The sequence below is a fragment of the Pogonomyrmex barbatus genome, unplaced genomic scaffold, assembly GCF_055798465.1.
Source record: "Pogonomyrmex barbatus isolate J1 unplaced genomic scaffold, ASM5579846v1 scaffold11, whole genome shotgun sequence".
Taxonomy (NCBI): Eukaryota; Metazoa; Arthropoda; class Insecta; order Hymenoptera; family Formicidae; genus Pogonomyrmex; species Pogonomyrmex barbatus.
This window is the reverse complement of record NW_028297107.1, coordinates 3,051,183-3,077,029: the sequence shown is the minus strand read 5'-3', so window position 1 is coordinate 3,077,029 and position 25,847 is coordinate 3,051,183. Positions and strand designations below refer to the sequence as shown.

At 40.8% G+C, this 25,847-nt stretch overlaps 2 protein-coding genes and 1 long non-coding RNA gene across 5 annotated transcripts; 2 read left to right on the top strand and 1 right to left on the bottom strand.

The window, feature by feature from the left end:
* LOC105422279 (uncharacterized) lies at positions 1–1,757 on the top strand. Its single transcript, XM_011631588.3, has 3 exons — positions 1–348; positions 670–792; positions 867–1,757. Exons 1-3 carry the CDS (start codon positions 164–166, stop codon positions 1,042–1,044), a joined length of 486 nt encoding a protein of 161 aa, XP_011629890.2. The 5' UTR covers positions 1–163; the 3' UTR covers positions 1,045–1,757.
* Positions 1,758–3,158: 1,401 nt separating this feature from the next.
* LOC105422277 (zinc transporter ZIP1) lies at positions 3,159–21,781 on the bottom strand. 3 transcript variants are annotated; one of them, XM_089071126.1, is made up of 8 exons: positions 20,643–21,781; positions 15,131–15,372; positions 14,502–14,669; positions 13,989–14,153; positions 13,715–13,870; positions 13,081–13,288; positions 12,727–12,853; positions 3,159–3,948 (listed from the first exon to the last, which is right to left on the bottom strand). In XM_089071126.1, the coding sequence occupies exons 2-8, from the start codon at positions 15,343–15,345 to the stop codon at positions 3,728–3,730; spliced, it is 1,260 nt and encodes a 419-aa protein (XP_088927252.1). In that variant the 5' UTR covers positions 15,346–15,372; positions 20,643–21,781; the 3' UTR covers positions 3,159–3,727. The 3 variants fall into 3 exon arrangements, with proteins under 3 accessions (XP_088927252.1, XP_088927253.1, XP_088927251.1); XM_089071127.1 differs by lacking the exon at positions 20,643–21,781 and adding an exon at positions 17,020–17,161; XM_089071125.1 differs by lacking the exons at positions 12,727–12,853; positions 13,081–13,288; positions 13,715–13,870; ... (2 more) ...; positions 15,131–15,372; positions 20,643–21,781 and adding exons at positions 7,441–8,587; positions 9,426–10,847.
* LOC148937714 (uncharacterized) lies at positions 17,520–24,504 on the top strand. Its single transcript, XR_016138025.1, has 2 exons — positions 17,520–18,296; positions 20,221–24,504. It is a non-coding gene; the product is annotated as an uncharacterized LOC148937714 (long non-coding RNA).
* Positions 24,505–25,847: the final 1,343 nt, after the last annotated feature.

The following is a 25,847-nucleotide window of genomic DNA, read 5'->3' as shown; positions in this document are numbered from 1 at the left end:
TGTGTGTGTGTGTGTGTGTGTGTGTGTGGTACGCAAGTGTGGAGGTTACCGATCAAAGTCTCGTGTCTGAGACGAAGCACTTATCGTGCAGCAAGTAGCGTGACTCGCCGAAGAGGGGTTTATCCGCGACACACGAAGGAACGGAAATTCGTCGAAGGGAAAGATGGCCAGCACGGGAAATGATGATAGTGATGCCACCGCCAGCGGCGGTTGTTGTTCGATCGTGAAGAAGCTCGGCTTGCGACCGGTCACACGATGCAACCTCGCCAAGTTCTACGCGCCGGCATTCGGCGCCGCCTCGTACACCGCGATGTCCGTCAACGTCATGAACCCGAGTCTCGTCATCAAGTAAGTCGAGTCGCGGTCAAGTTTTATCGTTTTATCGTTTCGTCCTGCGCAATTCAACATGACGCAACGTGATGACGGATTATCCTATCTTCTTCTTTCTTGCCATTACGTAATCCCGAGTATGCAATTTATGGATTTTGCCGTTGCGATAGATGAACGCTCACGGAACATTTCAATATTTTATTTTAATGCGAATGAAAACTTACTTCTACCGAAACCTACTTTGCAACAAAATGATATTCCTGCTTCGTAGAAGGAACTGTGAGATGTAAATAACGCGATGAAAACAGAAATTTTAAATAGCGCTGTCTGTTTTTTCAGAGTATTTCCTAAGAGGGACATAACGAATTTTTTACTGGCTGGCACATTGCTTGGCACGGGATCATACATTTACACACGTGAACACATGAAGACCGCACCACAGTCTGTGAGAATTCTGTATAGGTGAGATATCATAAAGGGACATGCGGGTTCTTTTTGATTGAAACTGAATTTATTTCATCGTATTTATTTTTTAGCACTACTGGGGCGGTATTATTGAGTCTGGGATCAGTCTTACTATGGGCGGTGCTACGTTCTATAGTGCCGCCAAGTCCAGTCTGCTGTACGATAGCTGGTATTGGCACTGGAGTTGCATTTCTGAAAGTTGGCTCGAGTTATCTCGAGTTTGTAGATGGGCAAATCGCGAAAAAATAGGTTACTCTTATATGCTTTTTACTATCCTTTTGTTTGGAATTTATATTTTAAATTGTTACATGAGATAATATTACGTCAAACGAGGAATACAATAACTTTGGCTTCGTGTATTTTGAGCAGCTACTCAAGAATATCTAGTGAAACTTTAATTTCACACGATCGGAGATTATGGAGAGCATAGTTCGATAGTTTGATTCGATATCAGGTCTTTGAAGTTCTTTCGAGAAATTTTTTCGCAAATTATTTGAAAGTAAGTAAGTAATTCTCTCTCTTTCCGCCACGATTTTTTATATACGCGAATTCCTTTTTAAAAGCGAAAGAACAGAAAAGCGCGGATATTCCAATGAAAATCTGAATTGTCATATTGCACAAAAAATGTGATATCGGCGACTCTCCGAGTGAGAAGAGGTTTTGCGGACGCGTTAAGGCGGTACGCTTTTCACTTTGCTCGTCATTCACGGCGTTTGATAAATTATTCATTACGTAAGGTACATTGCTCCTGCACAGATAATGCACTTTGGAAACTGAAATGAAATCCTCGTATTCAACCCGGCACGTTTAGGAAGCTGGGATATACGAGCATTGTTTATCTACAAATATGTTTTGTATGCTGTACAGCGTTCATATAAGAATGCGTCGTCATGTGTAGATAACTGTCACCATAAATATACAAATATACGAATTGTGACACAATAGAAAAAAAAAAAAAATAATGAATTACGAATGTGTCTCCTTTGTCACTTGCCTGAATTCCATTTGTTTTGCACTTTTAAGTAGGTATATATTAAGTAGATAAATCTAAAGGTATATTTAAATTAATTTAATAGCGCTTGAAGTTATTCGATTCCTTGCGCAAATTATTCTATAAAATATTCAAATAATGATTTTCAAGTAAACTTCTCGATGGTTTGAAATAAGTCGAAGGTGCATGAGTAAGAGTTGAAAACTTGGGAAGTCACGAGTTCGCTTCTCAAGACAGCGTATTATCCTCTTCTCGTGACCTCACTGTGAAAGGCGTTTGTTTCTTCAAAACTATTATCGTTTATTTACGCGTGTTACTGCACCCTCGTGCGATTATGGCGAGCACCAAGTCAGATAAGGAGGGGCCTCGAAGTTTAATACACACAAACGCAAAGTGACTCGCTGCGATACTTCATGCGAGCATAAATCTCACCACCATTCGATTTCCAATAGTTGTAACACAAAAAAATATTCAATTAAATTTAATCATTCTGTACTGTAGATAAACGATCGCGTACTTTCTGATACGACTAATACTTTCAAAATTATATATACCATGAGAAATTCGCAATGCAAATGGTCCAATCGCTTACTGACCACAGACGTGATTGATCGACGAGATTTGAATCTTGATAGCTTATTTAGCGACATATATTACGCGTTTGATGCGTTGCAACCGTACGAGAAATACGATAATTTATCTCGTTAAGATGACGTTCCGGATGTCGAGAGGAGACGTACGGGGGCGATTTTACGAAGGGTCCTATATACAAGATGTCTGAGATTTATTTTATTCACATCGGTATTCTTTAATTTGAAATAAATTTATCCTTGGTAAGAGGAAGATCGAGAGTGCGATGTAGTTCCTGAAGATAACGAGCGATTTTCATAAGAAGCCTGGAAATCGGGCTCGATGGATGAGATTTTATTTTTCGTTTGGTTTTAGAGAATAAGGACACCCTGTATAAGCAGACGTTGGTCGATCGCAACGTGGTGTAACGTGCCTTCTCGTGCCTTGTCGCAGCCACTATTGTTTCGTCGCGTCGCAAATAATGACACGGCATGCTTTCCAACAATAACCGTTCTCAACGGGAAACCCAGACGATGATTACGAAAGTACATAGTTTTCGCCTCAGGGGAAGCACGCGTCTATTTTTATCATCAATCTCCGCGAAAGTAGATGTCGATTAGGTTGAAGCCAGGTTAATCCCCGGGTGATCCTCCCCTTCATATTCAATTAATTAACTTTTTACAAAAAAGTCTAAAAGAAAAGGCAAGAGATTTAATAAATGTTGGATCTTGAAGAGTGTATCGAGTGTAAAACACGATTTCTTTCTATTCCATTAAAAAAAAAAAAAAAAAAAAACGAAACGTTTATAATAAAAAATATCATTGTGATAATTTATTAAAATTTCTTACTATAAATGCACATGGTATGTTTCGATTCGTTGAGTAATGATGGACCGACACTCTCGCGGTCGTCCATCTTATCCACTTATCGTTTCACTTATCTCTATCGATATCAAGAAGAATTATTTAACCGCTAGAAAACGCCTTTGTATATTACTATTAATAAATACTTTCGATACTCTGGAGTATCTAGGTCTTGAAGGCACTTAATCATCATACAAGTACAAACTGACTCGGAGTGACGCGGTGGCTTCTTACGTAAAAAGCGGTTCTACTCCTTAGCCAGCAGGTTCCGGGCCCAATCCTGGCCTAATATATATATATATATAATAATATATATATATATATATATACACCTCGGTTCGTGAGAGGCTGTTTTCTTCTTATCTCGCTAAATAAAAGTGTAAGAAGAGTCCCCTGAGTAAAGGCACTGAGACGCGATTCCGAGATCTTTGAGCTTCCCGAGTGATCTCTTCTGACATATCCTGAAGAGAATTCAACTTGCAGCCTGCGGGAATCCAAGATCGATCTTCTAACTGCGATGCAAAGGACTGGTCTCGCTCACGTCGTTCTGCTCCACCGGCGACGACGTCGTTGAGGATGTGATAGCGTTGGTGAGAACCTCGGCGATGCTATCGGTCACTTTGTCGATCGCTCCCGTGACGACGTCGTGATCGTGATTGTCGTCGTCGTCGTGATCGTGATGGTGATCCGATTCATTGTGCGAGTGTCCGTGCGAGTGCGAGTGGGCAGCTGAAAGTGGGTAGACAGAAAGCGATTATTTATACGAGTTTCTCGTGCAGTCAATCGTATCAAAATAAATTTCGTATTAATTTCTAAAATATGAAAGAGATCGATCGCGAGATCCGCGAAAGAAACGAGCTCGAAAGAAATTCGCTTCGCGAAATTATAGTTAAATTATAATTCATTTATTCCCTCTTCTCTCTCTCTCTCTCTCTCTCTCTCTCTCTCTCTCTCTCTCTCTGTCTCTATAATTTCTGCTCTTGGAGAAATTAGAAATGATTGAATTGTTTTTCTTTTTGGGGTGCATGAATTTTCATATAATTTTCTTAGCAGACAAGTTCTTTCATCTCTTTTGTACATTTGTTACAAAATAAAGGGATGATGAAATTCCAAGATCCTCCAAGATTCCTTTTGGAATTTTTATTAATTATTAAAGAGTTGATTAATTTCATCGTTTAATTTTATGTAAATTAGAATTTATTTTAATGCAAGTTTACGGGGAAATTCGGTAAGAGCAAGAAATGAATTTTTATTAACCATCATTGCGAAAGGAAAAGGATGATAAAGCATGGTAATTTAACGTTACATTATTAGACTCAACTAGCGTCGGAAAGTCTCTAATCAATAATAATAGTGTGATACGATGATAGAACGATTGTCTTGTTCGAAGCCGAATATAAGTCTAAGGGAAAGTTCAATAATAATCAACAATTTCAATAATCGTCGTTTCGGTACTTTTCGTTATTACTTATCCAAACTGATAATATGACATTAATTATTACGATGAATTACAGATGTCTCGTGTACTTGAAATGTTGTATTTTGCGATAAAGTTATATCATATAACTCGAGCATGTGTGTGTGTGTGTGTGTGTGTGTGTGTGTGTGTGTGTGTGTGTGTGTGTGTGTGTGTCACGTGTTTGATCGTGCACCGTCATGACACTCGTCGAGCCCTCTGTAATTAATTTCCACGCGTGTATGTACACGTACATACATACATACATACATACATACATATAAAATTCTCCAAACGGCACCCGACGAGTTTCGTCATCACGAAATGCGTCAAACGCGGTTGAGAAAGCCGTCGAAAGTCGGTCGGATCGTCCATCGACCTAAGTGTCCCGGGTCATTGCCATGGGTGGAGAGAAAGAGAAAGAGAGAGAGAAAGAGAAAGAAAGCCCTGGGATGTATAACCTGATCTCTTGTGAAGATCGAGATTCGCCTGTCGACGCGAATCAGCATGACAATGAACCAACCGTCCCGTAACCCACGACGTCATTCCAGCACAGCACGTAAAAACCCGTGCCCCGTCTTGGAAGAAGTGGGTTGTTTCCGCATGCAATTTGCCAATCATATATAGCAGCCGACGCGAGTTGTGTAAAAGTTCACGTTTCGCACAGCCGTAGGAGTAACGAGCTCGTGTTTTGTGTAGGGTAAATGCTCCAATAAATCGTTTAACAGATATTACGGTGGAGAGTGTATAGTCTAATTCCTTTATCTTATGTATGATGAATGTTATAATATTCGAATAATAGCACCCTTACGTATGAATAATATTGTATAATATTCGAATAATAGTGCTCTTTACACGTATACGCGTGCTATTCTGTCAAAATTCTTTGAATATTATCAAATCAAGTAATGATAATGTGCGCATTTTTTTATTTTTATATTTTTATGGTATTATTTTTTTTTTTTTTTAGGATGCAACTAAGTATTGCTGTTAATACTTCTAGCATATTGCGTCATTCAGCCTTTGAATTGAAGCGGAGTGAGCATGTATGCGTGTATAATCTCTCGCGATTTCACGAATCTTTCGCACTCTCGCGAGAAGGTCAGGAAGCAATTAATATTGCGTAACAGGTGACATATCTGTAGAAATAACCGTTATTATGATCCATCTCTCCTACTTGCCGTTACTTTCACGGTGAAATGACGCTCGTGCAAGCTGTTTAGCATTATTCGATTCAATGTGATATATGCAGCACGCGCTGCTGCTAATCAACTGATCGAGCATCACGTCAGCGATATTATAATTGGATCCCGATTCTTCGTCAAAATATTCGAAATTAGTAAAATAAGCTCTTTCACCGGCCAGAAAAACAAACAGACAAACACATTCCTTTCCTTGAGAAATTGGAGATGTTATTTCCGATTATTTATATTTTTAAACCTAATGTTTTTCACCGAGCAAATGAAAGAAAGAAGAGAAAAAAGTCTCGCGTTAGATACAAAATGATTGGATCGTAAAGATAAAAGCTTTGATTGTTAAATGGAAGAAACAAAATTAAACTTTAAAACAAAGGCGATTAGTAAATGAATAACTTTTCGCTTCTGCTGGAATCCACAGTCCAAGTTTTATCAGCCATTAACCGCATTCAACTGGAATAACATCGCAACAAAGTGGCATAAATTTACCAAAAGCGGGGCGGAATTTATCAATTGGCGATAGTTGTTTTCGAGATCGACAAATATGTCTCAGTTCTATATACGAGCGTACGTGTCACTTAACACAAACGCCAGTCTGATTCATATAATACAAATTTTTAACGGAATAGCGTCCAGATAAGATCTATTTTCGCGGCAACTTCTGAACAAAGCGTTGCACGCGATGAGAATTTCACGCCACGAGAATTCCGCCTTCCCTCCGCCTTCTCCCATTTCAACCTGGCCTAACTCTGACTTCAGTTTAGAGTCGGTTTAGAGCAAATCGATAGATTACCGAAGAGCCAAGACCAGGTCAAGTGTATCAAGGACGTACCTGCAATTTGCACCGAGCCGAACAGTTTCCGGAAAGTTTAATTTGAATTTTAATCGCCGAGATATTGACTATTTATAAATCACGACGAGCGAATCATTTGCTCGCTCGAAACTTCCGTATAGGAGAAAGGGACATAAAATTCTCGGCAATCCAAAATATTATGCAACGTTAAGACATCCGTTAAGAAAAAGCGAAATTATTCAGGATAAAATTGACCTTTATGAATAATAACTTACTTCTACTTGCGATCGAGAGATCACGATGAGCAATTCGCTCGTTCAGAACTTCCGTATAGGGGAAAGGGACATAAAATTCTCGACAATACCAAATATCATATAGTACATTAAGACATTCTAAAAAAAAAGGGAAATTGGATAAAATTGGCCTTTATGAATAATAACGTTCTTATACGTTCCCGCGAATTGGAATCGAGAAAGTCGAGGAGGAGATAGCTTCCGGTGAACCCTAATGGAGCCGGAAACTGGACTTTCACCCCGCGGCAATAAATTCGCTGGCCGCGTAATTTTGCGTAATTTTGGACACGCGGAAATTCATCGGTCACGCGAGGAAACGGCGAGGGGAAACGGAAACGCGCAGTAAGCACGAGCACGAAGGACGACGTTAGCGGCGACGATAATGCATTTGTCCGACATCGGCGGTGTATCGCGCGTCGCGATACGCTTCGATGCGCTCTAGAGACGCGGGGGATTTCCTCGCCTTCCGGGAAACGGACTCACTGGCGATCTGCAGGCCCAGCATCAGCGTGAAACCGATAATTATCGCGACGAGCTGCAGCAGGCCGCTCTTCTCGTTCGCCCTCTCCCGCGCCAGCACCTCGAAAAACACCACGTAGAGCAGGGTGCCGGCTGCCATGCCCTGGAGTATGGTGGGCGTGGGTCCTAGATTCTCGCTGTCGTTCTTGAAGTGGTCGAGGACGAGGCCTATGGCGATCCCGATCGGCGTCACCATGGAGAAAATCGACAGGTAGCCGAGCATGGTCCTGGTCGACGCGCCAGCCACGTAGAGCTCCATCCCGACGCAGAAGGAGATCACCAGTTTATGGGTCGCTATCGCGGCCGCCAGATACGCGACCGAACTGATGGACGGTTCCAGGCCCACCGCCAGACCCTCGAATATCGCGTGGAAAGACAGCGCGAGCACGGTCAGGAGTCCTTGCACCGAGGTATTTTGCATCATCGGGCCGTGCTGATGATGATGCTGCTGCTGCTGCTGCTGCTGCTGATGATGATGATGATGATGATGATGATGATGGTGATGATGGTTATCGTGGGTATGATGATGCTTGACCGGATAGTTCAGTTCCGGCATCGTCAGTTCCAGGTCGGAACGCTTCTGGATAATCTGATGTCCTTCGTTCGACAATCCCGAAACAGGTAGGACGAATATAGTCGGCAGCACTTTGTCATCCTTCCCCATCTGATCGCGAGAATCGTCAAGCTGGAACTTGGATCGATCCACGTTTACTCGATCCTCGTTGTCTTCGACATCGTCGGTGTCCTTCCACGTGGTGGACTTGGTCGTCGTGGACACGGTCGTAATCGAGCCGTTCGACATCACCGCCGAGCCCGACGGGCCCGCCTGATTGTTGTTGCATCTGCGCACCGACACGGTCCGGTAGAGCAACGCTTCCGAGGACTCGGGTTTGCCGGTAAGTGCGGCGTGCACGGCTTCCTCGACTAAGTAAACGAGGAAGAAACCGCCGCAGAAGAGCAGCTCGGCCAGGCCGAGAGTGCCCAGATCGGGTAGCTGGCCGTTCGACTGGTGATTCTCGACGCTAGCCCGCACCTCAGGCGCCAAATGCACGAACGTCGTGAACAGGAGCACGCCGCCGCCGAAGCAGAGCAAGAGCGACGTCAAGAGACCCTAAGGACGAGGTCGCGATGCTTTTGGGATTTACGTTTATTTACATAGGACGCTCGATTTATCTACCTCTATGGACTCTTTGGCCGTTTTGGAATCATCTTTCACGCGGCATAAAATAACGTCGCATAAATTTAATTGATTGATCGATTTAAAATTTTAATTCGTTTTCGCTATTCTGGACCCTAATCAGACGCGTATGCACGTATGACGTTCGCAGCTGAGAGAGAGTCGAGAATCGATCGATTCCAGAGAGTTCACAGACGTAGATAGCAAAACGTTCTGTAATGAGCAGCTACTCCGGACATGTTACGATTAATACGTGATCGGCTGACAATCAGATTATTAGGCGAGCTATAGATGTAAGCATACAGATGTAAACATCTTTTGCAATCGTGACCTTATTTCTGACGCGATGATCAGATATTATCCGTCTCGACTTCGTGCCGTTAGATATTTTCGTGATCGCATGTACATTGATACATTTAAGATTTTAAATCAGTAAGTCGTGTATAAATCATGCAGTAAATCTAGAACAAAAAAACTAATCGATATTCAGAAATTATAAAAACATTACAAGATACTCAAGTAATTACAAGATACTCAATATAAGTAATGCGTCTAACGTCTAAAGCATGCAAGGATATCTACTTATGTCAAGGATATTACGCTCTCATTGTATTTATTATTTTCTCGCGAACGTGACTTTCTAACGTTAAACGTCGAGAGGAATTGGATAGATTTATAATTCGACACAAAGACGAGTCGTCCGGAGATGCTGCGAATGGACCGAACACCGGCGATCTCTCGGGTGGGATTTTTGGGTGTTTTTCGAACGTACTTGCTTGTTCGCCGCGAAGGTCGAGTCAATGGTCGGTGAGGGCGCGTTGGACGTCGAAGTGGATGTGGAGGTGCTGGTGTGATTGGAAGATATCGCCTGGCGACGTTTCTGAAATCGCCTTTTGGCGCTATAACGTCCCACCATCAACGGCAAGGTTCCCAGCGCGAGGGAACCAAAGCCGAGACCGATCATCGCGCCGATCTTCGACATCAGAAGAATATTGGACGTCGCCGCGTTCTCCATTTCACCCTTTCGATAGGAAACGGTAACGATTTGACGAAGAGAGGAATGCCGATCTCTACCTGTCTCTCTCTCTCTCTCTCTCTCTCTCTCTCTCTCTCTCTCTCTCTCTCTTTCTCTTTCCTTCTCAATGAAAAACTTCACAATCGCCGGTATCGCAGCCGGGATCACACAACTCTCGTTAGGCGAGTAGTACGCGAGTGAAATGTCACGAGTAAAATCCACGCGGGACGCCGAGGTTGCGGCAAGGTTTATTTCATCATCACTTCACCACCTTTCTCTTTCGTGCATTTCTGTCGGCGACGAGATTCATCTCACGATCCTGCACTCCCTCTAACGCGGACCGTTCCGTTCTCTGATTTTTCGGAGATTTTTTTTTTTCGGCGAGGATGATCGAAGGCTGCTCGCGGCGATCTAAGTCACGGGCCTGATCGAGCCTGAGATCGTTCTCTCAGTCGATCTGCGTTAGACTCTGCAGCTTTGCACGAAGCGAAGTCGATCGCGAGCGGCGAAAAGCTCCACGCGCCGCGACGGCCGATCGGACACTACTCCGGTCTCGACGGGAACTCGGCTCGATCGGACCCCTCGGCCGCCGCCTCGTCGTCTTACATAGTCCGAACCGAACCGTTTCCTGCCCACTCCCGCGGCCGTTACGCTCGTCCTTGTCCAACAATCACCCGCCAGCGTGCATACTCTTTCCGACACCTGCAGCACGGCTGTGATCGTCCCTCGTTCAGTGGCGTAAAACGACGGTCCCGCGGAGTCTCCCCCCCCTCTCTCTCTCTCTCTCTCTCTCTCTTCTCTCTCCTCGCCGGAACGCCGAGATCGAGAGAAAAAAAAAAAACAGCCAGAACGCACATATGAAAGTAAAATAGGGAAGTAAAAGTAGAATGGGGAGAAATAAACGAAAGGGAAGACAAGGACAAGGAGTGAAAGTATGATGAAAAAGACTGGAGAGGAGAGAGTCCAGAGTTGAAACAAAGAGGAAGGCAGGGAGAAGTAAGGGTAGGGGTTGAAAAGGGGAAAGAAAGAACGGATGGAGGATTGGAGGAAGATGAGGATTGTCGAATTTTTAATTTTATCATTACGCGCGACGCATTGTTGGGCACTCTAAACGTCGGTTACATCGCTGTAACCGCAACGGAGCCCGCGACGGAGAGCGACGCGTAATGCATTTTCCCTCCTTCGCGGGGGGGGGGGGAGGGGGGCGGATGTGTTTGTGCGTGGGCGCGTGTACATATACGTGCACGCATGAATGAGAGAAGTTCGTCGGAGACGTTTGTGTACGTGGCGGGGGGCACGCGTGCAGACGCAGACTCTTCCACGTTTGCGCCCACAGTGTCATAAATAACACTCGCGCCGACGAATTAGACCGCAAGAGAAATGAATCTTCTTGAATTGCGGTCGGCATAACGAGGGGAGATTAAGTAAGGGAGTTTAAAGTCTCTCGAATAAAAATCAACCCCCCCCTGAATTTCTCGTATTAGAAGCTAATTTCTCTTAATCGAGAGATGATATCTATTCAATTTCTGTATCGCCGTGAGAGGAATGAGAAAATGTAAAAGTAAGAACGGCTCCGCACTGGTCACTTTCATAGGATAGAGACATAAATTTAGCGATGTGGGCCACCGAGACGATCCACGCCTCCCGATGATTATTCGTCGGCTCTACGATACTTTCACCCTTTATCGTGTGAAAAGCGAAAGGATACCGCCACCGTGTCGGACGTTTCCGTTGGAAACGTCGTCGAAAGCTCGAGGTACTACGGAATATCTCGTCCAACAACAATCGAGATCGGCGACAATGATGACGGCGTTCGTCGCCGTTAATTACTCCGATAAGTAATCGCAATTCACAATCATTATTTTATTGCGATAGTTTCTATTTTTTTCCATCTCCTTCCAGCGATCGCCGGATGATAAGCCGCGCAAACGAGCGTGAAGGATACGCGCGAAAGAAACACTTCGCGTGATTCATATAAATAAATACGGTTCGCTTTTTCGTGTCGTTCATTTTTCGAATTCGACGATTGGTCATCTTTGGCGAACGGGAGAATTTTTCAACGACGCGCAAAATCGAACGTTACGGGAATCGTGCCGTGCCGTGAATCACCGGCAGGATGTCCTTTGCATTTTGTGCCACATTCTCTTTCTCCCCCTCCCAACCCGTTCCCCTCGCATTACCTATCTCCCAGAGTACATATAGTTAGCAAGTTTATACTCAAACGTGTGTCATTTCGAGTATTAGCCTCGACAATCGCACGCGACACGGCATGCAATCTTTTCTCTCTTTGGAGGCTGAAAACGACCCATACATCGACACACCGCGATAAGTTGGCTGTTGACCAGCGACAATATAATTGCACACTGCTAAAAGAGATAAGAATCGACTTCGCTTCGATGACCCTCGACCCCGGATACATGCCCGAAACGTCATCCTCGGTACATTTCGAAATTTCATTCACAGAACACTTTCCCGTTCTTCCCCAATATATTTAGATTTGCACCAATTGAATGTCTTTAATCTAAAATTATTTTTTAGCCTTTCAGCCTTTATGTGGGTACCATTTAGAGAAGGAAGAAATATTATATAAATTATCTATAGAGAAAAACCTATATAGTCGAAAAAATTATATCGACTAGAATCTCGAGTGCTGACTGTCATTAACGCGTCATCATTGATTTAGTGTCTTATCGCATACTACTTACTACTCTCTTGTTTAATAATATTTTTTTTATCGTATCGTCGTATTTTGATTTTTCTACTTGGCTGATACGTAGGAAGAAAGATGCAATTGTGCATTTCGAGTCGCATTCGAGTCGAACAGGAAAGTTAAGTTGATAAATAAGCGAGACGTATCATCACGCATTTCTTATCTATTAAAATTCCCAGTTTCTTTCCCAGTTATTCCCCATTCGATACAAAGAACACAATTAACAGAGCGTGGAGACCGAACGTTTACTTTAATGCTGAATACCTCAATTTTTCTGCGCCTGCTATCACAGAGGAATGTAAGGTCGTTATGCGTTAACGCGAAATATGATCGTTGTTTGTTACTCACTCAACATTTGCAGGCCGAACATTACAAGAAAGCCGACGAGGATCGAGACGTATTGCCTCAGTCCGGTGCGATGTTCCTGCAAAATCTCGAAGAACACGACGTAGAGCAGAGTTCCCGAAGCCAAACCCTGAAACGAGAGGGGGATAAGAATACTCCTTTTTTTTTTCATTCGCACATATCGTGCGACTAATCGGCAAATAACGGCAAATAATCGGCATTCCGAGTCTTCTAAATAGATATGAAGATGTTTTCCGAGGCGCGCTGTTTTGTCGCGTTGTTTATCATTATAGTTTCCCCGAATCCGATTATGTTTATCTCGAGCCGGTATTTCCCCGTCTCCAAAGAGAAACTTGCCTGCAGTATCACCGCCATCGGTCCACTCGCGGCCGCGCTTCCACCGCCGACGAGGGCCATCCCGATGCCGATTCCTATCGGCGACACCACGGCGAACGTGCACGTGTAGATCACGGACAGGTACGTCCTGGTCCTGGATGCGATCAATTCCACGCCGATGCAGAAGGCGATGACGAATTTGTGGGACGCCACCGCGAGGAACATGTACCTGCGTGCGAATCGCATCGTTTATCATATTACTCGATCGATCTTTCATTCAGGGGAGAGGGGGGGGGGAGGCGACTTGATGATCGTGTTCGATCGCTCCGAGAACGATTATTGATGTCATAGTGCTCACTTCCTGAAGCGAGATGTACGTAGAATGCGAGCGTTGGAAGAAGAAAGAATATAAAAAGAAAGGATACTATGACGTCATTAATCATGACCAAGACCCACTTCAGGATTCAGAAACACTGGATGTATTATTTTGCCTTTGTTTTTCATCTCTGTTTCACAAGGATAAAAATGATACCTGGGGTGTTATTTCTGAACGCGCCCTCCCTCCCCCCTCCCCCCGCGGACGAAAATGCTATAGGAAGGGCTCGCGCTCGAATTGGGGATCGGGGATTGTTTATCATTCGCGATTTGCAATTACCAGACATGACCGGCGGAGCTCTCCAGGCCGATCGCCAGTCCTTCGAATAACTCGTGCACGGATAAGCCGAGTACTATTAATAATCCTCTAAGCGAAGTTATCACAAAGTCGTCGTCGTCGTCGTCGTTCGCTATCACCGGTAAGTGACTGTGGCCCCTATAAAATATTGAAAGGAGATGAAGTTTCCCGCCGTTTCTTCGCGCCGGCGAAATGTCATCGGCACGGCGGCCGATATAAAACGATTGATAAATTCATTTCGAGTAAACAGGCTTACCCGTGTGCGTGACCGTTGCTGACGCGCGACACCGACATCTCACCCTTCTCCACCAATTCGCTCGTGCTGCGATTCACGTCCTTCTTGTGGGTATCCTGCCGACCCGCTTGTCGCTTCCTCAGATACGTGTGCACAGATTCCTCCACCAGATACATGATGAAGAACCTGCGGAAATAATCGTAATTATTTTCCTCAAACAATGGTTCAGGTGATATTTGATAAATTTGAGAATGTTAAACATTAATCGTGTCGATAAAATTAATATCTCGATTATTAATTCGTGGAATTAAATGTGAAACAAATAATTATCATCATCGTGAAATCGCGATTATGTGAAATAGATTATTATATCAGAAAGAAACTTTTTTTTAAAGAACAAATTTTGCATTTTGCTTCTTATTGCGAGAGTGTGTTGCCTGTTCGTGAAGAAATATTTTCACGTTCGCGAAGTAGGATTTTTATTTCGCGAACGTGACCTGTACATACGTAATGAACGTCAAAGGATTGGCTCACCCGGCGCATGCAAGCATATCCGCCAATGAAAAGTTGAGCGGATTCATTTTGCCAGATTCAACCAGATTTTGCACGCCTTCCGCCACTTCTGGTATCAAGTGAAGGAACGTCGTGCTGAAGAGAACGCCTCCGCCGAAGCCAAGTAGAATGCCCACCATTCTCATCGATCTATGCGCAATAAAGCGATAGTTAGTTGATTTAACTCGTTAATTCGACCGTATTACATCATCGGTCTTAAAACGGTATCGGCGAGACGGAAAGTGTCTCACTTATGTCATTTAAGGATTACATCGTCGTAATCATTTGAGCATCGCGGCAAATCTACGCCTTGAATCGTTTCTGGAACAATTCCTCTACTCGCTTTTCTACATACATTACCATACAGATGTTTAGATGCAGACATAAAATAGACTTTTATATTACTATTATTTATCGACTTTTATATTTATCTCATGATTATTAAATATTTTTTCCACATGCGAGTAAACGTATCAAGAATTGAATATTTACACTATTCATTCGTCATTTAATTCATAAAAGTATAATATTTAAGAAAATGCGCGCGTTAGTAACTTTTTTTGAGGATTACCGACTATTTCTTGAATTACCGTTGAAATTCGTGTCTTTACCTAGGATTTTGACTGCTCATATCCCACTTTAACCACTTGGCTAGTAACATCGGTACGATGCCCATAATCGTGCTGACGGTGCATAAAACCACCATGGTGACGGCCTTGGCGGTCAATACATCCTTTTCCGAATCCTTGGGGTGAGTTCCATCGTCGTGATAAGGCGACGTGTCGTTTATTCCCACCGCAGCGAGCAAGTACTCTATTAACGACATGGTGACGAATCTTCCAACTCTTATTCACTGTAAACAAAATAATTGAGACATAAGAAATAATCTTACAAGTCGCTTAGAATAAAGAAATATTAAATATTCAATTAAAGATAAATTTCAAATAATATTAAGATGAATCTAAATCTAATTCATATTTCTTAAAAGGTGTAAATTAATAATATTATATTATAAATATTAAATCTAATAATGTTTTAGAATAGTTCAAATTGAATTGCTCTACATTTCGATTTTTTTTTTTTTTTTTTGTATATTTGCTCTGTCGCCTGCCGCATTTTTTAATGAAGCTCTCATCAAAACTCGTTCGCGAAGAAACGTGCCTAATCTTTTTACTACCGAGCTTTATCTAGACATTTCTCGCGGATATTTATTATAGTCAGCAGTTAAACGTCGACTCGGGCATTTTAAACATATTTTATCTCTTTTTATGGGTTTCAGGATATTTCATTACCGCACAAAAATTCTATGTCAGCATATTATTTTTAAATAAAAGAAAATATTATCTTCCTACATTTCCAAAATGTTCAAGCTTTTCCAATTGTTATATTTATATCTTTAATATAAATATATAAATTCTTCCTTCCTCCTTATCTCTCTTTCTCTCTCCCCTCCTCTCTCTTTCTTTATTATTAGATTTATCTCAATTAAAGTAATCTCATAATCTTTTACTAATCAAGGATCAAAAGTCAAGTCTCTGTACAATGTTACTGATAATAGTAAATTCACACTTCCCGGATTTTATGATTAAAAAAACCATTGTATTGTAGTAGATGTTACTGATTAAAAAAATTTTCAGATATGTTAAACCGCTATATAATTAAATTCATAATTCTATTTTTAAAAAGATAAAAACTATGTAGACAAGATGTCCTTCGAAAAATTTATTTGGAACGATTGTTTAATTTCCTTTTCTTTTTTTTTCCATTACTGATTAATATATATCTTATATCTCAAAAGAAAGCAACTGTGTTATCTCGATGATATACGATAGTAGTTTTACATCGCTTAAAAATTTGGATGGCTTTATTATCTCGATGAAACTTGTGTCCGAAACCTGTTATTATATAATTTACGAAACTTGATGCGAATATATCTGGAACACTAAAAATTTCTTCGGCCTGAAACGCAGGTCTTTGTAAGAAAAAAAAAAAAAAAATAGATTGCATCAGCGATGACGCGAAAGCGCAGTAAAAAGTTATTTCAAAACCTCTGGTGTTGAAAAGTTAATTAACAGGCGGCGCGATTTCACGGAACCTAACAATAAAACAATTGCCGGATTATTTCTCGAAACATTAAATCTTGTTGCGCCTAGGTCATTATATATATTTTATTGTTAAGTATTGCAACATATTCAGTCGAATGCAAGTAATTAAGTTGATTGAAATAATAGTTTCACACATTATTATAATTAACCTCGTGAGATGAGCCCAGAAGCGTTTGCAGAAGCCAACTAACATCTATTAATGTGTGTGCTTTTTTTTTTTTTTTTTTTTTAACTTCAAGATTACGGCGCGTAGATAATTTTTCTTTTTCTAAGTAAAAGAGATATCAACTCCTTTGACAAGAAAGGTCAGTGATAAAAAATTACAGTCATTTAGATGTAAATTACACGTCGAATAAATCAACACATCGAATGACGATTGTTCTCTCATCGTGTACCTCTTCTAATATTTTTCTATTAGCTCTTTCCCTCGCAACAACACTCCCTCCTCAAGTGTGACGTCTAACGCACACGTTTGCGACACCGTGTATAATCACGAGAGTCGACGCACTACTAATCGCACTGCCTTTTCCTTCGAGCTTATATATACACGGTGTGCTATTCGGTATCGTCTTCCGATCTCTTCACGTTGCGATCGTCACGTCGTCGTCATGAGCGTCGTGAGATAACGCGTTCGCAGATGGTAACGGACCCACTGTCGGGCGCAACGACGGGCATTTATCTATGTACATATTAACACGTGTCGACGTGTATGTGTGAATGCATACAAGTGTATATGTTCGAGCACGCGCGTGTAGGATTTCTGTGTGAAAAATGATAATGATCGCCTGCGGCCGAAGGATAAGGAATCGATGATGCGGAGGACGGCATCTCGCCTTGCGACATTCGGATGATGATCGATTACAACATAGTATTATAAAAAAAAAAAAAAAGAAAATGGAAACAGAAAGAAGAGAGAGAGATTCGTGCAAGTGCATATTTTTTCTATTTGTTCTTTTTTTTTTTATTTTTTTCTATTGATTTTAATCGATATTCGTATACAGAGAGAACAGTACTGTTGGCTAGATGTGGATTTGAAAATAATTTTGTTGAATCACCAAAATTATTATATAAGATGCTTAAACATAATAATAACATAATACAATTTTTGATTTTTTTATTAATCAATTCGTATGTCGTGTATAACCCATTTTGAAGGCTCAACAAAATTACTTTCATTTTAACCAACAAAACTGTCCTCTCTGTATATACGAATCGATTAAAATCAATAGAAAAAAAATAAATAAATAAATAAATAAAAAAACAAAAGCCAGCAATACTGTTTCTTTTCCGCGTGAAAACCAAAGTCATTGTACCAGGTTTTTTTCCGATCGTTTGGTTCCCGCGCGTTCGCGCGGTCACATCGATCTGTCGATCGGCGGCATTCCTTCGTTCTCTCAGAGGAGGCGAGTGGAAATTGTTGCAAAAAAAGAAACTCGTCCGAGACGTGGGAATAATCGGTAATCCCACCGCGCCGATCTTTTCGCTCGTGCCGATTTCGACGGCGCGATTTAACGGCTGCTCGCTCGTTAGTTGTTTTACCCGACTCGTGCAATCGGCACGAACGCCGGGAACGCCGCCGGGAAGAAGTAACAGCCTTTGAAATGCGCGGCAGTGCTAGGCACCGCGGCGCTCGAATGCAGTGAAAGTGCAGTGCGGTGTGACCCTCCGACGGGTAAAAAAAAAAAAAGTCAAAAGTCACTGGAGCGTGGGGGGGGGAGGGGGAGAGGGAGAGATTTCTGTTGTTCAAGGTAAACGTTCCGCGAGATCACGGTGATCGATCGCGAGCGATCGACCGCATATCTTGGATGTTCGTAGGAAAAAAAATTAATCTTAAATTAAGACGGATATTCTCTACGTGTAAGCGAGAATAATTTACTATATTTTAAATTATTTTATATTTATTTTATATCATATAATTTATTATATTATAATTTATTTTTTAGAAAAATTTTAATCGTAATTAGATTGAATTTATATCTATAGTATCTTAAGTATGAATATTCTCATATAATCAGATAATACTTGTACCGATACAAATTCAATCAAATCAAGACTAAAATTTTAAAAAGACGGAAGATTATAATATTCTTGATGATATGTGAAAATATCTGTCTTGATTTAAAATTAATTTCTCTCTCTCTCTCTCTCTCTCTCTCTCTCTCTCTCTCTCTCTCTCTCTCTCTGTGCGCGCGCGCGCGCGCGCGTGTGTGTGTGTGTGTGTGTGTGTGTGTGGAATTCCTCTATGTCTTTTCGTATTAAAAGTCCATCAATGAACGATTAATCGACAAGAATATCAAACTCCGGGAAGATCCTATATCGGGAATTAAATTCGTGGAAGTGGAAAAAAATCATGGGAAAAATAATTTTCCCGTTTGCTCGTTCAAAAATTAATTTACTTAAATTATTCTTTATCTTTAGATATTTTCCATTGTTTCGGGCGATCCGTTCAACGATTAGTTCATCAGATGTTTTTTTCTTTGCTTTTCCTCCACGGTCGTTAATTAATCCACATTTAAACAATTGATACGATCATCTCGATATTTTTATGATTACGTAATCCCATAAGAGGCTCATATGTAAATAAGTATCGGTCGATTACGCATCGCTATCGTCGCACGTAGGCACGATCGAAAGCACGTACTTATGTACTTATGATCGGTGTCTCCGATATTGATATCTGAATCACGAATCGACCGAATCTCTCATCGAATTTCAACGAATAACGGAAGATTAATATCGCGTAAAGCAGAAGATAATAGATCGGGAAGTTCATCTATCTGTCATCCGGAAAATATCATCAACTAAAAAATGGTTTATTAGCATAATGTTACTAGCGTAATTACTAAAATTACGTTATGTTGAGCGATATCGATATCAGCCTTATTAATATTAACGAATCATAACACGAATCATAACAACCACATCGGCTATTAATAGTTCATTTTATTAGTTACATTCATTCGAGCCTGGCATAAACATCACATTTCGCATCATCTCGCCGTCGAGTTAATAATCATCATTGGAAATACCACACACATGTGCACGGATGGGATCCGATAAAATGTGACAGCTTCCAACTGCTGACGCGGCGATTCGGCCGATTATACGATTTTAAACGCAATGAGCAGGCATCGCACGTACATTTGCATTTGCATTTCTCCAGTGATTCCCGCAAATACACAGGGAATTCCCTCGCACGAGGAAAAATGCGGCTAACCACATTAAAACACCGGGACCGGATATGAAATTTATCCCATAATTTCTAATACTTAATTCTAATACCAGAGAGAGAGAGAGAGAGAGAGAGAGAGAGAGAAAAATTAAAAATTTTACTGATATATAACATATAAAATAAAAAGCTTTCACTCGTTCGAGGACGCTCGACGCCTCTTTCGTCTCGGAAAAATATCGGCGATCTCATTTACATTTCACTGACCGCTTCCTCGTGAGAATTTCGGAAAATCTCTTGGCGCGCACGAGGATAATAAGATTCATGTAAACTCGTGAGTCGCACACGCGTGAGTAGCACGCGCGCGTGTTACTTAATATGCGATACGAGACGTCGGTTTTGTTCAGTGCGCGTACATACGTTGCAGATGCGGCACGACTTCATGGACCGCGTTCGGATGTCGCCTCTGGCTTCGATTGCTCATGTCACCGACAGTGAAGTTATGTTAATAACACGCTAATGGAACGAGAATGATAAATCGCCGCTTCGAGGCGACGCTTCTTCCCTTCCGAATCGAGAATTATTTATTCCACGCTCGATTTCGAGCGTGTTTCAACGAGACAACTTCTATCCATCGAAATGTGCAAACGGGAAGAATTCGACGCCCGGTTTTTGATGACTTTCGTGAATTTTTAATTCCGCCAAACTGACATCTTTCTTAATTCATGCGAATTTGTGACTAACACCGCGAGAATTGAAACAACGCGATTTATTCGCGCGAAAATGTTTAAAGGGTATTCCGGAAAGGAAATTGTTATACTGTTTGAAAATGCGCTTCGTTTTTCTTACCGTGAAGTCACGCACAGCCTTCAGAGAGGAAGACGAACGTCGTTCTTGGGCGAGTCTCTATCCCGCTGACTTGGCAGGCAATCAATCCGAGGAATGCGTCGACGGAAACTGAAACACTGATCTCAAAATGCCGCGGTCGAACGCGTGTACGTGATCAACAAGAGGAGCGTAAGTCGTTGCGAAACGGGACGACCTACGATCGAGATAATTGATCGAATCGGGCGTCTTCTAAGTGATGTCTGATGAACGACGAGGCACGGTCGTCGTCGATGACGACAGAACGTCAACAGACGACACGCCGTCGCCGAGGTTCTTCGCGAATCAACACACTCGCGAGAGAGCAATTCCGATAACGATCCGCGTCGAGATCGGTGTCAGATAATAATTTTCAGACTATTTGCAGTTCTCGGCGGCGGGATGCGGAGGGGAGGAGGAGTGTCTCCGATGGTGCGGTCTTCGAGGTGTGTGCCAGCGAGATGGACCACCGGTGATGCCCGTGCCGTGATCCGAGCTGCGATGCCGGGCGACACCGTCTGCAAAGTAGCGACGCCGAAGACGCGCCCGGTGACTTTAAAGAGGGACCGGCAGAAGGGATCACTTCGCGAGGAGGCGAGCCACCGTGAGACCACCAGCCGGGTGGAATGCGCGAGCGAGGAATGAAGCATCAGAGGATTCCGTCGTACCCGTTCGACGGACGCCCCGTTCAGGATTCCCCTCTGGTGGGGAAAACGCGCGGCGGAGGATCCGGCAGATTCACCGGGCGAATCTGCGGTTTCACCCCGATCACGCGTACATACGTGACGTGTACAATGCGGAATGAGGGGAGAGAGAGCGTGTGCGAGAGAGAGAGAGAGAGAGAGAGAGAGAGGAAAGGGAAGAGAAGGAGAAAGAGAGACAGAGAGAGAACTCGAGAGGCAGCGTTCGAGTCCGGAATGCAGTTAATGACTATCGAATAATCGACCGGGATGGCGCCGTCGTATCTCTCGCATGCGATTATCTCCCTTGATACGTTCTCTTTACCTTATCATCTATTCTTCCGCGGAAGGATCTTCCCCGAAGGGAGATAAGGGAAGTCCCCTATCGCGCTTTCTCGCGGACCCGCGCGGGAGACCCTGAAAATACGATTTTATTGCGCGAGGTCCACCCACAGGGATAAAGTTTCTGTGTAACAAGAGCCGCGCGTGTTTAACTAAGATATATACGCTTATCAACGTGTTATGTTGTGTGCAAGATAACCGAATATATAAAACTACTTTTGCAACTTCATCGTATTTATTTTCTGCCGCATGCCGAAATTATTTATGAAATTAATTTCTATATATATATATATATATATTTTTTTTTATATTTTTATATTATACGTATGCGCGCAAAATTTGCATGCAGAATGTTGTGTATTGATAAAAAAATGATTTAAAACAATATGCTTAACATAACTGCGCGTATGGCGTTATTGATCAATAATAACTGATTTCTAACGTTTAAGCTTTTCTTAGAATTTGTTAGTTTTCTTCTAGTCTTAGAAACACCGGCAAATACTAAAAGATATTGAAATGACAGTAATAATATCGGTGTGTTATCGTAACCATAAACCATTTCAGTCTTTCCAGAATCGCAAGTGTTTATCCGATATAAATATTTCCTGCTTACTTTCATCGCACGCTCCATTGAGTCTCTGCTTAAATTCGTTTAGTAATATTTCATATATATTCGTTGAGTAATATTTTCTCTTTGTGTGTGGCCTTGCAAATTCCATAACGTTAATGTGCCGTCGTCTTTACTTAATGTTAGTCTTTTTTTTTTTTGCTGAGACTAAATATTTCCGCGAAAGAGAAGAGGAATTGAAATGTGTCGAGGAGGCATATATTTCTATGAAGGCAAACGTGTATGTTCTGCGAGCTTTATTAATAACTTTCGAATTTTAGCCGCTTTGTCAAAGCGCAAAAAACAAGTAGAAGTATTTTGAAAGAAATTTAACAATTCTTGATTTCAAAGATAAGAAATCTTTTTATCTCTGCAAAATACATTTCTGTCGATTTTTTTTCTTCAATTCACTTGTTCCGTGTAAATCTATCGGTATTGTCAGACTCATTGTCGGCTCTCACGATACTCCCACGCGTTTATTTTACGTTGTTTCTTTCCGTTCTTTGACTAAACGTAATTACGCAGAATTTGAATATCTGACGTAATCACATTGAGAAGGAAACATGTGCCGATGATACTCGCGCCTCGCAAAACAAATGTATCATCGTCGGTGCACGTGTGTAATGAGATAAATCATGCATTAAAATGTAATTGGTTTACACATCTTTCGTGAGTCGTACGCGAATTGCGATCACGATCGAAACGGCGCAATTCATCAACGCCGTTGTCTTCGCGTTGTCCATGAACTCCCGGGTCGAAGATAAAAGACACCGTAAAATCGAAGAAGAAACCGCATATATTTCACGCTTGTTACACGGATATTTACATCGCATCTATAACTTGAATTGCAACGAACGTCACTGACGAGTGACTAAGAAGACGTCATGTTTAGAATTTATAAAAAAAAAAAGAAAAATTGAGGTCTCCTTTAGGTTGTACGTTTTACCTTTTTTGTTCACGAAATTGTGTAAAGTATGAATCACTTATTTTAAAGAGACTAATTTGACAAATATATTTAACATAGACTAATTTATTACAAAAGAATGGAAATAAAAATTTTATTTATCTCTTGTAAAGAATAAAAATAAAAATAAATCTCAAAAGGAAAAGTTTCTTTAAAAAAAGTACAATATATATTGTTAAAATTTCGCTTTAGCAAAACCAGAAAACCTCTGTGTGAAACTCAAAAATAGGAATATTAATTCAAGATTATTTTTGATTTCGAGTTAATCAAGTTAATCTTCTGATAGCAATACACTTCCGCATGGAAAGCATTGTTAAACGATAAGGATGTAAACAGCATATTGATAAAAATACTCCTATGATTTTTTTTTTCTTATTACTTTCAACAAAGTTTCCATTCCATTGCATTAGGACGAATGTGAAATTCTGTTTCAGATGCTTCGCAAGCTTTCACATCGAGAAAACAGAGTTGAGCGACAATCACAAACCTGATGCGATCGCGAACTCATCGCGATTGTGAAAATTGCGAAATTGGAGAAGTTCAATGCCATCAAACTATTCGTTGCTTTATCACGCCACTTCAATTTCGAATTATCACGCAGATCCGATGATTGCGATCTCTCTTATTGAACAACACATACATACAACGTTGTTTGTCCGTTGTATGTTGATCGATATTGCATGTTCTTTCTGTGTCATCTGTGGCCATGTGATCAGAGAGCCGGAGATAAAGTTACATTTCTCGCTAAATATTAATCACTCGTCGATCACGAAAAACAAAGATTATAATCTGTCAATCTTATTTTTCTCGTCCATAAAGCAATATCGAAATTATCTCGACAAAAATCCGTAGCTTTGTATCAATTTAAATTATGCATAATTAAGGTTTGTAATCGCAGCGATTAGATCTTCCTCGTTGCCAGCCGGAACTATTCGACGATTAATTAACTTGAAACTTCTAACTGCATAATTGTAAAATCAGCTTCCTTCCCGAAACGATATTCCTTTTGCATTTTGTCGATCTCGAAAATCTTTAAGCGAATTTGTTAAATTTGTTTATTATTTATATATTATTTATATTTGGTATTCAAATGGTATACAAAATGTATTGAATAAGAAAACACATGAAGTTATTACTTGTCTAAAACAAAACGTCATCGGGAATACCGCTGAGTAGCTCATCAAACGCATATTCGTGAGGAAATTATGTATGAAGTATAATACATTTGCAAAGAAATGAGATAAAGATAAATAACGCTTGTTTTTTTCCCCGAACATGTACTTTGAGCCAAGTAAATTACTTAATTTCACATTTGGAGACATTCGTTAAATTCTGTGCAAAATATTTGTTCGTTTATCTCGATTTCTGATTCACTTTTTTCAAACGTAAGAATTAGAGAAAATGAAGAGTAAATCGAGATTGAAGTTAATCTAATCGTTGGTAAAGAATAAAAATAAAAATAAATCTCGAAAGGAAAAGTTTCTTTAAAAAAATACAATATGTATTGTTAAAATTTCGCTTGGAAATGGACATTAGAACGTAGTTGTGAGAAACTGCATTAAGAAATAAGTAAAAGGAAATTATGTAGTGGAAAATTCTTGGAATCTTGGAGGCAGTGCGACCTCCTTGCCGGTTATATTTCTCCGATACTTTCTCGATTTTTGAGAATTTCAACTTTTCCATCTTTTTTAAAGCCCGAATCTTCGGAGTTACCCGTGACGTTGAAAGTTAATTCGGTGTATGAGAGTAATATATGAGAAGATACGCTCAACGCTATTATGTATCGCATACTTCAATTGCAGGTATCTGTACAGGTAAGTACAGGGATAGGAGATAAGTACAGGAAGAAGAGAAACGCATACACGAGCTCATTGCTGCTAGAGTGATTTCTGCTTATCTCTCGATGGTCGGTAACGGTATTTCCCCATGTTTTTCTTCGCTCTTGTAAGAGATCACACATCGACGCTCTTCTCATTTTTATTTACATATGATGTCTTCTAAACTACCGGATGTATTTTTTCAATAACATTTCTTCCTCGAATTTGATTTTTTTTTTTATTATGGTAGATATTCATTATTACTCCGGATGCAATCTATTTTTTCGACGAGTAAATCGTTATTAATGCTAAAGTGAAAAAACCGGTTAATTTGCGTTAAATTTTATACTCTCTTTACGTTCTTCTATCTTTAATACGTTAATACGTTAATAGAACCATATAAAAATTACTGTAATACGGGAGGGAGGGAAATAATGATAATGTTAATAATTATTACTCGTAATATGTCGATAATTTACCTGTTGTTCATTGGTGTTATATCGTAAAAATGTAAAAGTTTTATAATTATAGAAAGACTATATTTAAACACTTATTGAATATCTTTTTATATTTTTCAAAGTGTTAAAATTATTATATTTAGTGAAATACCAACACTCGATAAATTAACACGCTCTCGATAATAATCAACGTCACGTTTAATTGACAAAATTTTAAATTCAAATATTGTCATAGAGAAATGTATATTTTAATAATTTATTTTTATTGTGTTATAAAACTTATAGAGGGCCTAGGAATTTATATTATAAGTATAATATTATG